This window comes from Sus scrofa, chromosome 16, assembly GCF_054392235.1.
Source record: "Sus scrofa isolate SSC_HxYL_T2T_F1_AM1 chromosome 16, Sscrofa_HxYL_maternal_Yorkshire_Landrace_v2.0, whole genome shotgun sequence".
Lineage (NCBI taxonomy): Eukaryota > Metazoa > Chordata > Mammalia > Artiodactyla > Suidae > Sus > Sus scrofa.
In genome coordinates this window covers 86539074-86554711 of record NC_139398.1, presented here as the reverse complement: position 1 = coordinate 86554711, position 15638 = coordinate 86539074, and the positions used below count along the sequence as shown (strand labels likewise).

Sequence of the window (15638 nt, the reverse complement as noted above, 5' to 3'; positions counted from 1 at the left end):
CTTGGATCCTGCGTTGCTGTGGCTGTGGCCGAGGCTGGCGACTACAGCTCCGACTGTACCCCTCACCTGGGAACCTCCATATGCCGCAGGTGCGGTCCTAGAAAAGGCAAAAAGACAAAAAGATTAAAAAATAAAATCTGTTCTGAGTCTCTTTATATTTCCCTGGGGGTAAATGAACAGAGGAGGGGATGGTGCTGTTTCTTATAGATGTATGTAACGTGTGTCACTGGTCATGTACCCCCAGACTGTGCTCATGTCCCGTCCTTATATTTCACCAAATCATCGAAGCCAAGATCTGTGCCAAAGCTGCAATTCTCTCTACATCAGGTTCTTCACTACCAGATGGCACAAAAAGAAAAATTTCTCTATTTTCAAGAAATACATACTCAGCAGGAATCATAGACCCATTTCTTTTAGGGGGATAGGAGCTCGATTTCATGTTTGCCTCCCATGTCTAATATGGCCTCCACTGGGTCAAGCCAGCAGAAGGGAACAAGCTCCTATATGGAAATCAGCCAGAGAATCGATGAGCAGGGCTCTTGAACACTGGTGGGCATGACTAGCCGCCTTTTCTGTATTTGCCATAGCTGGGTCGTCTTGGTTTTGACATTTGGGAGTGATGACTGCTCACTGAAGGATTTGAAGAAACTGAGGTTGTCATTTTCTGGTGTAATGAATCCCAACCTGTTATTTTATCTCTTACGGCCGAACAGCCTTATGGCTAATTAGTTGTTCGTCAGCACTGCTTGCAGCCAAGATGCTCATAGGCGGATCCCTAACATTCAGTCATTCAGACGGAGCCCCGAGCATCTGTCCCAGGATCCAGTCTTAGGCACCTGTGTTAGGTGCTAGGGACTCAAGGAAAGACAGACCTGGTCTTGAGTGCGTCCTGTCCACCTGCAGGACCCAGACAGGACACTAAAACCCGGACTGGAAATGTGGGGGCCCTGCTAACTAATGAGAAGCTGGTTTTTATCTCCGCTTTATACATTTCACTTGTATTTCCAAGCTTATACGATCCAGGAGCATTTTTCAATTAGATTTTCCATTCTCAATAAAGAAAAAAAACCTTTATCCAAGTTGCATTATTAAAAGTTTGATATCCATAACAAGCACACTGTTCTATATTGAGTATTGTGGGGTTTTGTTTGTTTTTTGGGTTTGGGGTTTTTTGTCTTCTTAGGGCCACACCTGCAGCATATGGAGGTTCCCAGGCTGTAGCTGCCAGCCTACACCACAGCCACAGCAATGCCAGATCCAAGCAGCATCTGTGATCTCCACCACAGCTCACGGCAACGCCAGATCCTTAACCCACTGAGCGATGCCAGGGATGGAACCTGTGTCCTCATGGATACAAGTCAGATTCATTTCTGCTGAGCCATGACGGGAACTCCAGGTGGTTTTTTTGTTTTGTTTTGTTTTTTAAAATTATGAAAGGCTTTATTTTTATTTTCCATCAGAAAATGGAAATAAAAATTCTTCATTCCTCAATGTCACAAGTTAACCCAGTTGGTTATTCACTTTGTTGGTATTTATCTCCAGATATTTTTCCTGATGCACAGATTTCAATTTTTTCTTACATTTCTGTGCTCATGGTTATAAGAATGTGGCATCTCTCTCTTTCACCTAGCTTTATCTCATAAAATATGTGTTTACCTTATTGCAAAATGTGAGACTATACGAGGCATTATATGCCCAGCTTGCTGGCTCATGCTCCCTGCATGGCTGTTTAACTTGTGATTATACGCAATGTTCCAGTGAAGAGTTCTCTTCAAAGACTTTTTCTATCTCAGTTGCTTTCTCAAAACAGATTTCTCAAAGTCTGTGTGTAAGAAGGCTTACTTTCATATGATTTTTTTATTTAATTTTCAACATGTAGGTGTGTGTTGGCATCAGCGTACCATTGTGAGTGGTCGGAACTGACTGCTTCTTACCTTAGTACTTTGACCCATTTTTTGAAAACTGTATTCAAATATGATTTTGTTTTACTTTATAGAAATGAAAAACATGACAAGAAAAATATTTTTAGTAAGTCTGAAAGGAGTAAGATCTTCTTGCCCAGACCTTGAAGCCACTCTAAATGATTCTGATGCTCTGTGGTGTGTTGCTTATTTTAAGCTAAAACTGGTGCTTCTCTGTGAACCAGATCCTTAAGGTATGAAAGTACCATGTGACTTGGGTGAAACATCAGAGAATACATTGATTATCGTACTTGAGTCCTTTTGATGCCTTACCCCCCTAACTATTTAAGTTGGATCCCTTGAGTGTCAATTTGGTATGATACTTGGTTTATATATAAAGAATTTTCGAAGGAGGACAGCAGTGTGTGGAGTTCTCCGTGGCTCAGCGGGTTAAGGATCCAGCATTGTCCGGTTGCGGTCAGGTCGGTGCTGGGGCGCAGGTTCCATCCCTGGCCCAGGAACTTCCACATGCTGCAGGTGCTGCTCCCCACTCCCCAAGAAAAGAAGGGCAGGGTATGAATAAGAATATTATACTTTGAGGTCCTATTTAACAATCCTAGATTCCATATCCAGTTATTTGACATTATGAAGACAGAAGAATGCAAGTCATTTAAAAAAAACATAGTTCCAGATGTTTGGCTAAAGGTTTGGTTTTTATGATGTGTCTGTCCTTTTTATTTCCAGGCAATGGCTCAAGTCTGAAGACATTCAGAGAATCTCATTGCTTTTCTACAATAAAATACTAGAAAAAGAAGTAAGCTATTTTTTATTTCAAAATCAATCATTTTTCCAAAATGTTGGTTTTTTTCAATTCCATCATGAAATTGTCTGCGTGTTTTTTAACATGTGAAATTTAAATGGCCTCTAACCATCACAGATTTCTTTCTAGCTTTTCCTGTGGTTCTTCCATGCATGCATTATCTTACCACACACATTTCTTATTACCAAGTTTCTGTTGCAACACTTCCGGTAATTAATAAAGAGAAAGGGAAGAAGTTACTAGCTTGCTTTTCAGTGGGGAATTTTCCTAGAAAAGGTTATAAAAGAAACCAAAATCCTTCCTGATACATTTACAGTGTCCTTACACAAATTATTTTAACTTCTTGACACAACTATGAAATTCACATTCAACTCCTGCTTGTGAGAATTAGAAACTCTAAACTTTTAAGTTTTGTTGCATCTAAATCGTTTCATACTATGACTCCTAAAGTAAGCGTTATTTGGGGCACAAACAAGTATGCAGACATGTAGTTTGTACCTGTCGAGCTTAACATGGATTTGCTAAAGTGAATTAAGTCATTATTGCAGGAGGGACAACTATTCCAGGTTGGGGTTATTCACTTGCCGTTTGCTTTGTGTTGATCTAGAAAAGGAACAGGTTAGAGGTCATTTCCATCATCCAACTGTATAATTACTGTCTTAACTTGAACGTACTGTATTGTTGGCAGCAGTCACAACACTGGTATCAAAACTTTGTTGAGAAAATTTTGCTCATTGTTTTATGGGTATTGAATGGACATACCCAATATCAAATTTTCTTCCCCAATTCAACAGTTACACCAAAGCTTCCTTTTTAAAAACAATTTTTTGGGGACACCCACAACATGTGGAAGCTCCCAGGCCAGGGATCAAACCCAAACCACAGCAGTAATCAGAGCCATAGCAATGATAATGCCAGATCCTTAACCTCCTGCACCACCAGGGAACTCCCCCAAATTTTTCTTTTATATTAGTGGTTAAGAAAAATTGTCTGTTTCTATGTCAGGAACTTTGACTGCGGAGAGTTTACCAAACTGATATTTGATATAATTTATTATTATTGGTATTATTATTATTGACTATTTTATCCTTGAACGACTTAGACACTAATGACTGCTTATTGTTCCAATGCTAAATTATTTCCTTTCTGATAAAAATCCTTTTCCCTTATTAATACCACAAGGAAATTCGAACTCACGTCTCTACACAAAGCCCAGAAGGCAGAAGATAAGGGCATCATTGAATGCATAAAATAGAATCACGTTTCAGCAATTATGCTAGTGTAGCTTCTTTATCAGCATGTAAATTATGCTGACCCTTAAGTCACAAAAGTCACCCCTAAAATATTAATAGTAAATAGCAAACAGAAAGTGATGCCCATTAAACCATGCAGCTTTTGCTGACATTCCCCATATGTGCATATATGCAGAGGCTGACTTTGTAGCAGATGTTAGATGGCCTTGAGATTGAGCAGCAAGACAGGAAGAGAAGGCAGCAAGACAGAGAGGACGAGACGCCAGACCACCCAGAGATCCACCAGCCACACCCAAACCTCAGAGGCTAAACTGGAGAAATGCATACCCTGCTTGCCGTAGCTCAGGAAACAGTCTGTTCAGATACGCTAACACAGCCTGCCGGCATCATCCGGAGCTTTCAGTAGCATCGCCACACTTTATTTCCTTCCATTTTATTACAGAAGCCTCTTTTGAGTAGAGCCTCAGGGTTGGTAGCCTGGGTGTGGGTGCCGGTCCCCGGGATGAAGATCCTGGTTTTGCCATGCGTTGTGTGTGTGTCTGAGAATGTTCATCCATCATTCTAGTTCAGGAGTTCCCATTGTGGCTCAGCAGCTTAAGACCCCAACGTAGGGCCTGTCAGGAGGCGGGTTCGATCCCTGGTCTCATTCAGTGGGTTAAGGATCTGGTGTTGCCACAAGCTACAGTGTAGGTTGCAGGTGCGAGTTAGAGCTGGTGTTGCTGTGGCTGTGGTGTAGGCTGCAGCTCTGATTCAAACCCTAGCCTGGAAACTTCCATATGCCGCAGGTGCAGCCATTAAAAAAAAAAAAAATCTGTTTCAAAGTTTCTTCATCCCAAACTAGGGACATAATAGGTCCTGCCTCAGGCAGAGGTGAGGATTAAATCAGTTCATCCACGTAAAGCACCGAGAGCGCCCTGCACACCATCCCCAGGGTACAGGGGACACGAGGCAGATTGTTACCGTCCTGGGTGCTGGCTCTTCCTGCCCGACTCAAGCAGGAGCAGCCCCCGGCAGGCAGCGTCCCTGGTCCGTTTATGACTCCGGGCATTTGTGGAGAGCTGTGTGAACCCGATGGTTATGCAGAATGAGCAGAGAGGCCCACAGCCCATCCCAGACAGCAGGTGATCATAGGGAACCCAACCCAGCCGGTCTTCTGCGTCTTGTAATTTCCCTCACCGCCTCCCAACAGTGAAATGAAATAGTAAAACCAATAAAGAAAATGTGGAAGCGGCATTGCCGCAATACTATTCCAAAGTGACATGTTGTTACATGAAAAGTCATTTGCTTTCCCCTGTACCTGCAGACCTCAGACCCACGAGGGGACCAGCACACCTGCAGGTGGCCCTGGCGCCTTCCGCTCACGCACTCATCTTTCTGGCCACGTGTTCTTTCCTTGCTGGAGGGATCCCGTTGCCTCTAAATGGGTTTCTGCACATGTCAGCTCCTAACAGTTGTGGTCTTTGGAGTCCTTTTTTCACAGCTCGTGTGGAGGGAAGAAGCTCTCGTTGTCAGTGATGAACAGCCTCTGTCCTTAGCTGGTTTTTAGGCCACCGTCGGCAAGTGACAGTTATGACGCGGGAACGGGATACAGTGGGGCTGCTGGGTGATCTTGGAGAACGTTCATCCGTGGTTTCTTCTCTCCCTCAGTACCGAGCCACTGCCCTGCCGGCCTTCAAGTACTACGTGACCTGTGCTTGCCTCATCTTCTTCTGCATCTTTATCGTGCAGATCCTGGTGTTACCCAAGTAGGTATCTGGGTTCTCCACTGGGATGCTTGCGGGGTGCACCTTTCCACGGAGCCCCGTTACGCTCGAGGGTCCAAGAGATGCACGTGTTCCGACAGAGCGCTTAGGCGCCGTGGAAGGGCACCGTGGGGGCGGGGTGGGGGGTAATTCAGGATCCACGATGCTAAGTGCCCCCCGTGCATCATACTCGGCTACAGTAATTTTGAATTTTCAACGTGGACAGGTTGATTCACCTTATAAGGATTTTTTTAAATAAACATATCCATTTTACTTTGATTTCCATATTATTCTGATACCCATGTCTAAGAAATGTTACCCAATAATCTTCACCCAGAGGCAGAAAAATCACCAGATGTTATTTCTAATAAACACAGCTTATTGTATATTGAAAGGACAAGGCCAGCTCTGGGCTCACATGGCCCACCCATCCGTTCTGACTTCTTGTTCTCCCCACTGAAGCTCACCCTCTCCGCCATCGCTGATGGTTGTGGGTCCCTGTCCAGGTCGCCCCTCCTGGGAGAGACCTGGGTGCAGGTGGGAGAACCAAGTAACCGGATTTCACACCTACTGGTGAAAATCCAGTCACTCCCCAACTCCTCGGTGATCTTTCTCTCGAACCTTCTCATGCAGTGCAATACAAGTCAACCGACTTACTTTAAAGAAGCGCCTTCTTTCTCATTGTACAAGCTAAAGAAACCCTCTTGTCCTTCTTTTAATAATTGAGAATTAGAGGCATTTGAAGATAAATTTATTTCCCCTTATTAATACCTGTTGCGTAAAAGCCACAGCAATTCATTTTCAGCCCAGCTGGAGTTTGTTCAGTGAATGCATTTGACATCCGTGGTTCAGCCAGTGTTTGTGGGCAGCTTGTACTGCTGAGGCGGGGTGACAGTTCATTCCATGAAGAAGCTGAACAAAGGCGAGAGAGAGGGTCTGCCTTTCCCTCTGGGCCCCAAAGGATGTTCTTCTGGCCAGTGAGCCAATGCTAAGACATTTAAAGATTAATAACAAGTCAAAGTCTTCTTTATATATGTGCAGTTCCGAAGCTGTCTTCCCCCTTTGCAGAGAGGTTTCCACTGGACATTCCCTTCCCCACATCCCTATAAATTAGCACTGAAATGTTTGCCAAATGAGTTCTTCCTCTAAACTTGCACAGTCTCTGTTGCCATTTGCCAAGGTCAACCTATCAGTTTCCCACTGGGGAAACATGTGAGCAAATTAAGCTTCGTCTAAGTTGCAGGCCTCTGCCACCTGGTGCAGGAGAGAAATCACTGTTCCTGCACAGACAAGGCTTTTTGAATAGTAGAGCTGAAGGGCATTCAGAAAGTGGTATCACTGAAGCAAGTATTACCAGGGGAAATGGGCCCTTATTTATACTCTAAAGTAGGTAAATGCATTCACTTTTCTGCATCTTCCTACTAGATGAGTGTTTTATATTTTCTATATCCCGGTTAAGACAGGGAGGGGAGACAGTCCCTAGGGAGCTATGATGCCAAAGACGATGGAAAGACGTCTGGGGTCCAGGAAAAACCTTTCATGGAGTGGCTCTTTTTAAAAAATCAAGCTGGTGTCTTTCTGTCTTTGCTTTGCTTTTCTTGTCTTTCTGTGGCCTTGTTTCATGAGAACGCTTGGAAGTTCACGCTCTCAGGCGTCATTACTAATTAGTGTGTTTCTCTTGAGCAACAAGTTGGATTTTGAGAATTAACGTTGTGAAATAGGTGCTGCTTATGTTCCGCTCTTTGTGTTGGCCCTTAGAAAGCTCAGGCTAAGGTCTGGGGACAGGGTAAGGTCTCTAACAGAGAGAGCTAAGACTTGCCCTTTCTGGGTTGGCCTCATAGTAAGGTTATGTGATGATATGATGTGGTGTTATGTTAGTATTTTTCTTCATTTTCCTTTCATGTTACTGTCCTCTTTTTTTCTCTTTTCCTTTTTAAAAGTAATTTCTGGGCATTCCCATCACGGCTCAGTCAGTGATTAACAAACCCGACTAGCATCCATGAGGAGGCGGGTTCAATCCCTGGCCTTGCTCTGTAAGTTAAGGATCCGGCGTTGCCGTGAACTGTGGTGTAGGTCACAGATGCGGCTCAGTTGCCATGTGGCTGTGGTGTAGGCCGGCAGCGACAGCTCCAATTGGACCCCTAGCCTGGAAACCTCCATATGCTGTGGGTGCTGCCCTAAAAAAGACAAAAGACAAAAAAATAATAATTTCTGTAAAATATTTCAAAGATACGGAAAAGTTCTGAGCCTAATATAATATGTGTTTACACACAGTCCAGTCTTCACGAATTTTGCTCCTCTGCCATATTCATGATACATGTGTCCATGCTCTCGGGGCCATTATTAGTTGTGTATGCTCCCTGTAAACAGTAGTTACTTTTATTTTATTTTTATTTGTTCAATGTGGTATCTTTTGTGTATTGATGAGACTTTATTCCATTTGTATTTTGATTATTTTATTGATGTGTGTGAATGCACGTCTACCCTCTTATCTTGTGTTTCATTTGCCTTGCTTTTCTTTCATTTTCCCCACGCCCCATGTGCCCCATCTTCCTAACCTCTAAAGGGTTGATCAGGTTTTCTTTATTCTTATTTTTCCTTTACTGGTTCTGGTTTACATATATATAGGGGAGGGGAGTGGAGAATCCTATATATTTTTCTTTTCTTTCTTTTTTTTTTTTTTGTCTTTTTGCCTTTTCTTGGGCCATTCTCGCAGCATATGGAGGTTCCCAGGCTAGGGGTCTCATCGGAGCTGTAGCCACTGGCCTACACCAGAGCCACAGCAACTCCGGATCCGAGCCGCGTCTGCAACCTACACCACAGCTCACGGCAACGCCAGATCCTTAACCCACTGAGCGAGGCCAGGGATCAAACCCGCAACCTCACGGTTCCTAGTCGGATTCATTAACCACTGCGCCATGATGGGAACTCCCGTTATATATTTTTCTTTCAATGATTGCCATTGGTATGTTAACACACGGTCTTAATAAATTCTAAAGTTAATCATTATGTCACTTCTATGTGATTATTTCTTAGGACTTTAGTTCCAGATGGTAATTATAGTCTATATTTATTTAGATTTATTCACATTCTTTATCATTTTATTTGCTCATCTGTGCTTTTTAAAATTATTTCTATCTTCAGGTTTATTCTCCTTCTTGCTAGCGTATCTCCGTTCTTTATTTAGTATTTGTGAGTAGCAATAGCTCCTCTTTTCTGTTTGTATGAAAATAGCTGCTTTGTTTCACATTTGCTCTGGAATAATAGCTTGGGTATAAAACTATAAATTAACTCTTATTTTCCCTCAGTATTATGGTGATACCATGGCATTGAATTTCAGCTTCCAGTGTCACTAAGGAAATGTCTGCTGTCAATCCCATTCCATTCTTTTGTAGATAATCAGTCTCCTCTTTGTATGCTTTCAGTTCTTTATTTGGGGGTGGGAAGGAGTGCTGGGTTTTCACTATATCGTTTCTAGATATATATTTGTTCTTATTTCCCTAAGTGACCAGGTGTAATTTTCTTTCAATCTGAGGATTCCTTTCTTTGCTTAGTTTTTAGCAATCCTCTGCCCGTTATCACCTTACGTATTACATATATTGCTTCTCCTCTCTTTTTTCTGTTCTTTCCTCCTGGAACTCATTGATTGTATGTTGTGCTAGTCATCCTGTGCTCCAGGTCTTAGAATTTTTCTTCAGAGTTTCCACTTCTTTACTTCTTTGTGCTGAATTCCTCATCTACATTGAGTTTATAATTTTAGTGATGAATTTTTCATATCTAAGAAGTCCACTGATTTTATATCTGAATTTTTCTTATCATTCTGTATTTTGCCTGTAAATTCCATTTTTTCCTTTTCTTTATATTCAGATTTCAAACATATTGTGTGAACATTTTACTCATTTCCTTCTGTCATTTATGGCTCATAAATGCATGACTTCTGTTATTTAGTCCCCCTGTTGTTTCTCCCGTGGTTGTGTGTCATTGTATTATCTGTCATTTTCACTGTGACTTCATCAAAGCAGAGGTTCAGGCCCATGGTAATCACATGTGTTCAGAGGTGGGAAAGCATCACTCTGATACCGTTTTCACTGTGTCTCTCCCAAGTCCCTCAGAGGTTCACCAGTTCAAGTCACAATATTTTTTAAACTCCTTAGGTCCGGGCTCCTTCACTAAGTGGGTCATGTGAATTTGATTAGCCCCTTAATGCAGAGCAGGATGGGAAATCTCCATTTTCAAAGGTTACTGCTCTTCCACTTATGACCCTACACACTCAGCTTCCCTTATGAGGCTGTTGTTTCCTGAAAGGATAGCCATTTATGGCTTCTGACTATTCAGAAGCTCAGTTCTAATTTTCCATTAAGAAAGTACTGGGAGCATCACCAACCTTGTGTAGCCATTCAGTCTTACCCTCTTTGGCACGAATTGGTCCCTGGTCCCTCCCAGACGATCCAGCATCATCAGTGCCTCTCGGCATTCTGTTTTGAATATCCTCTGTGTGTCTAGTGTGCTCTCTTCCCTGCTCTGAGTGCATCTACCTAAAAATAATAATTCCATTATACTTTATGAGGCATATTCATTGACATAATGGTGATTTCCACTTTTCCTGATACACCCTCCCTTGTTTTTAAATATGCTGAATTACCGGGGGTTTTTTGTTCTCCTTTTGGCAAACTGCCTTGCATTTTTGAAAAAAAAAGAAATTAAGTGACTGAATAAACAAAAAAAATGAATGACTAGTAATAGTGGAATTTATGACCTTGAAAGGACCAGTAAGGGGGAAGTATTTCCCTGAAAGAGGGCCTTACATCATCCCTTTGTGGCCCATAATTTTTCTATCTGGCTCTAGTCTCGGAATTTGAACAGATGTAATTAAATTATTAGTTGGCTCCTCTTTTCGGAGTTGTTCTCTCACTTCTGTGTGCCTTGTGTTACAACTTTATAAGAAACGTGAGCTACCGTCAGAGACTGGAAATGACCAAGCATGAATTTTTGCATTTTTGACCAGTTTCATGCATAGTGCCGGAATAGATTATGTTAAACTAAGTATGGCAATCACTAACATAAGGATATTTTCTTAATCCAGTGCAGTTAAATATCATGTGTTTCGTTTGCCCAAATAAAATTAAGAATAATGACATTTTCCTTAAGGAAAATTAATAGCAAACTATAATCTTAAATATCTTAGAACTGTTATTTCTACTGAGATTCATTAGTATGCATTTCATTACTCATGTCAATAATCAATGCTTATTTTAATATTCATTTCAAAAAGAGTCACTTTTATTTTGATTTGGATCTTCAAAAAGGGAAAAGGCAAGAGAAATTTTAATGGAGAATTACATATGTCCATTGAAAGCAGGCTTGGCTTTTGTAAACACAAATGATGGAGAATAACAATTAAGAAGGCTTTGGCGGGCAACTGCATTGGAGAATTCAAATGTTGGATACCGAAATTAAGTTGGCTCCCTGCATACCTTGATGCAATGGATGTGAATCTTAGGGCAGGGCAAAAAAGATAATAATAATAAAGAAGAGAAGAAAAGCAAACAAACGAAAAAAAGGAAAAGATGATTCTCACTGTCCAGGATAAATGACCCACGTACCTTTTAGCAGGACGAACAGAATTCAATTTTGGATTCAGATCCTGTCAAAATAAAGAAATGCCTCACAATTAGTAGCTTGAATGTAAGTTAGAAGTTTAGTTCTTTCCTCATAGTCAAAGACCAGAGGAGCTCCGGTAGTGGCTCAGTATGTTAAGAACTCAGCTGGTATCCATGAGGATGCGGGTTCAGTCCCTGTCCCCTCTCAGTGGGTTAAGGATCCGGTGTTGCCGGGAGCTGCAGTGTAGGTCATAGATGCAGCTCAGATGCGGGGTTGCTGTGGCATGCTGTAGGCTGGCAGCTTTGGCTCCAATTGGACCCCTAGCCCAGGAACTTCCCATGCCATGGGTATGGCCCTAACAGGAAAAAACAAAACAACACCAAAGGCAAGAGGTAGTCAGGTGTTCTGTCCCTCAGATTCTTTGGGGGTCCAGGGTCCCTCCAGCTCACAGCTGTGTTTCCCTAGACTTTGGTCCTTTGCCATCATTCTCTCAGGTAGCAGTACCCATACTCTGAGCAAAAGGATGGAGGAACAGACCCAGAAGCAGAGGACAAACTGCCATCTGAGAAACTACCTCATGATCCTTCATTCTGTAACCCAAGACTGAGACCCTAGTCACATGTGCAAGCCTAGCTGCAAGGGAGGCTAGAATGTGTAGGCTTTAGCCGATATAACAAGGCACCCATCTGAAAATTCTATTATGAAAAAAAATGGGATTTATGAGAACCAGTACCTTGTCCAGGAATGCAAACCAGTTTTTGTTGTAGTGACCTGAATGGCACCATGTAGTAAGATTTGAGGAATAGCAATCAAGAGGGAGCTGCACAAGTTTTTACTCAATAAAATGGACCAATATACCTTTATTTTTTATCGAAGGGTTATTCTCAGCGTTTTTGTCATAGCAATAGAAATTTAGAAGAGAAATTCATGCATGAATTCAGTCAATCCATTGTGGAACCACTCAACAGCTATGTATTGAGCTACCATATATGAAGCCTTTGCTGGAAAAGCGGCAGTAGCCCCTAAAAGTCCTCTCTCTCATATAAGTCACGTTCTATTCGAGGGCACCGCAATAATGGAAAAAACATTCCATTCCATACTAAATGCAAAGTACATATTAATAATTCAGTGGTGATAGGCTTTAAGAAAAATTAAGACAGTGGAATACTCCAGAGTAAGGGAAGGTGGCATTTCAGATGAAGCCTGTGAGAGAAGGCGTCCCTGATTCAGCACTATTGAAGCATAAGTCTGAATGACTTGAAAGGGGAATTATGGGGGCATCTAGCAGAACATTCTCAATGGTGGAAGCCACTAGTGTGTTCAGGGACCAGAAAGGAGTGCCGATGGCGGGAGTAGAGTGAGCTGGAAAGAGCAGTGGAGTTGAGGTCGTAGGAACAGTGCGGTGGACAGCTCGGGTCAGCCCACACAGGTGCCTGGAGAACTTTGGATTGAACGCTGAGTGAGATGGGGAGCTCTGGAAGATTCTTGGCTGAGGACATGCTCTAGTTTGCTGATGAGTATCATTCTTGCTGCTCCAGAAGCGCAGGTGGAACTAGGAACATCCAGAAGATGATGGTTGGGAGTTCCCGTCATGGCTCAGTGGTTAACGAATCCGACTAGGAACATGAGGTTGCGGGTTCGATCTCTGGCCTTACTCAGTGGGTTAAGGATCTGGCACTGCCGTGAGCCGTGGTGTAGGTTGCAGACACGGCTCGGATCCCGCATTGCTGTGGCTCTGGCATAGGCCGACGGCTACAGCTCTGATTCGACCCCTAGCCTGGGAACCTCCATATGCCGTGGGAGCAGCCCTGGAAAAGGCAAAAAGACAAAAAAGGAAAAAAAAGAAAAAGAAGAAGATGATGGTTTGCACTAGACTTGCAGCAGAGGCTAAAAAGTGGTCAGATTCTGGGGTGTGTTATGAAGTGGTGAGAAAAGTCTTGCCCTTGGGTGGGAGATGGAAAATAAGAGAAAGCGGCATTGTGTGAGGTGTGGGTTTCGGTTTTTTGATTTTGGCCTGAGTAGCTGGAAAAGGAGGCAGCCACTCACAGGGAGGGAGAATCCTAGAGGAGGAGTGGGTTGGGAGAAGCACAGAATGAAGGGCTCTGCTCTGGGCATCTGAGACATGTGTGTGCGTATTTAGCATCCAGGAGAGGGACTTCACAGAGGGATGGAGTGTGTGTGTGTGCACACGCGCGCGTGCCCGTGGTTCATGGCAGGAGTCAGAGGTGGAGTCATCCTTGGAAAAATCTGCACGCAGGTAGTATTTATATCCACAGGAGGAGAGGAGCTCACCGAAGGAGAGAGGGTAGAAAGAGAAGGCTGTGGACCTTCTGAAAATTCAAGGCTTTGGTCCTTCTTGTCACTGTGAAGCGGAAGCTCCTCATTCTTGCAAACGGAATTTCTTTTCTCTTTCCCGCATCACAGGACCGTCAAGTGGGCAGAACATCTCAAGGCTGCTAAGTGCTGTAATCAGAGGAAGGCAGCAATGATGTGTAATGGTGACGCATATCTAAATGCCCTTTGTTTCTCGCCTTTTGATTCTTTTTAGTTATTTTTTTTTTTGCTTTGTTTTATTTTTTGCTTTTTAGGGCTGCACCCGCAGCACATGGAGGTTCCCAGACTATGGGTCCAATCGGAGCAACACTTGCAGGCCCACACCACAGCCACAGCAATGCAGGATCTGTGCCATGTCTGCGACCTACACCACAGCTAACGGCAACACCAGATCCTTAACCCACTGAGCGAGGCCAGGGATCGAACCCACAACCTCATGGTTCCTCGTTGGATTCATTTCCGCTGCACCACGACGGGAACTCCTGATGCTTTTTATTTTTAACACGTTCTCTTTCATTTTGACATTTTTATCACCTTTCACTTAAGAAAAGAGAGACAGAGGGGTTTTTGTTATTTGATGCTAACTTAGAGTTAAAAGTTTTCTTCCCTGGGTTCTTGCCATCCCTGCTAAACACCATGAGATCACTGTGAATGGAGCCTTGATGAGAGACCCCGCATCATTCTTGGGGGGAGGAAGCTGGGAGCCCAGAGGGAGAAGGGACATGAAAATCATCGCATTAAATAGAATTCCAGAGAGAGACACCGTTATTTGCCCATTGATGTGGTTTATAATGCATATAATTTTCAGACTTTGGGGGGGCATATGTCCCTGCTGGATGTTTCCCATCAGCAAATAGGCGTCCTTGTCTCCATCAGGACCACCTGTGAGCAGTGAACTCACTGGAAAAAAACCATAAAGGAGAAAGAACCTTGTCTCACATCAGAGTTTTCCATATACTGGAACAATACACTTGATTAAAGTGCCTAGGTCAAAAATTCTCCCTCAAAAGTGTAATTTTTCCTGCCTCCTGATGGGGGAGGGTCAAGTTTGCTTTTCAGTGAGTATATAAATCAATTAGGCCTGTATATTAAAAGGGGGGGGGGCTTTGCAACCAGAATGTTAATTAAAATTGATTGCATTACACAAACAACTTGGTATGTTTAATGAGCCTAAACATGCTTTTGACAGAACAGGCAGGATAAATGGTTATAATTAAGAGCTTTTGACCAACCATTACTTGGCCTCGTGATAGTTCTTGTTCTGTGGCATGAAAGCTACATCCAATCAGACAAGAATGCCAGTGTGGGAGTTCCCGTTGTGGCTCAATGGGTTAAGAACCCGATATGGTAACCATAAGGATGCGGGTTCAATCCCTGGCCTCACTTAGTGGGTGAAGGATCCAGGGTTGTCACCAGCTATGGTGTAGATTGCAGATGTGATTCAGAGCCAGCATTGCTGTGGCTGCGGCATAGGCTGGCAGCTGTAGCTCCAATTCTGCCCCTAGCCTGGGAGCTTCCGTGTGCCACAGGTGAGGCCTTCAAAAGAAAAAAAAAACAAAAAAAAGAATACCAGGGTGCCACGGACTGGATCACTGGACCACCCCCAGTGGAGCACGTCGGCCAGAGGGTGAGCCACTCAGGGTCTGGATCTCAGGTTGTGACATCACGTTCCATGTACAAACCACACCATCTGCACAGAAACCATTTTACCTCTTCCTTTCTAATTGAATGCCTTTTATTTCATTATCCTGCTTCGTCTCCCTGGCTAGAACCTCCAGTGCAGCCTTCGACAGAAGTGGCCATAGCACACGTATTTTGTTGTTCATGATCTTGAAAGGAAAAAGCCTCCAGTCTTTCATCACCAAGTATGATGCTACCAGTGGGGTTTTCAGAGATGCCCTTTATCGGGAGAAAGGAAATCCTCCTTCACTGTAGTCTGTTGAGTCTTTTTCTGATAAAAGGGTGTTAGCTTTTGTCCTTTTGAGCT

The 15638-nt window shown here is 43.2% G+C and overlaps 1 protein-coding gene and 1 long non-coding RNA gene across 3 annotated transcripts in view; both read left to right on the top strand.

The window, feature by feature from the left end:
• ADCY2 (adenylate cyclase 2) overlaps nucleotides 1–15638 on the top strand; it is a 426457-nt gene that overhangs the window by 317875 nt on the left and 92944 nt on the right. For both annotated transcript variants that reach the window (XR_014831042.1, XM_021077007.2), the window contains exons 13-14: nucleotides 2646–2715; nucleotides 5622–5719. Coding sequence is in view for 1 of the 2 variants with exons in the window: in XM_021077007.2 (XP_020932666.2) it covers nucleotides 2646–2715; nucleotides 5622–5719 (168 nt within the window). In the remaining variant the exon portion in view is untranslated. The remainder of the gene's footprint in view (nucleotides 1–2645; nucleotides 2716–5621; nucleotides 5720–15638) is intronic.
• LOC146395702 (uncharacterized) lies at nucleotides 9514–15375 on the top strand. The gene is made up of 2 exons (XR_014831057.1): nucleotides 9514–12919; nucleotides 14069–15375. It is a non-coding gene; the product is annotated as an uncharacterized LOC146395702 (long non-coding RNA).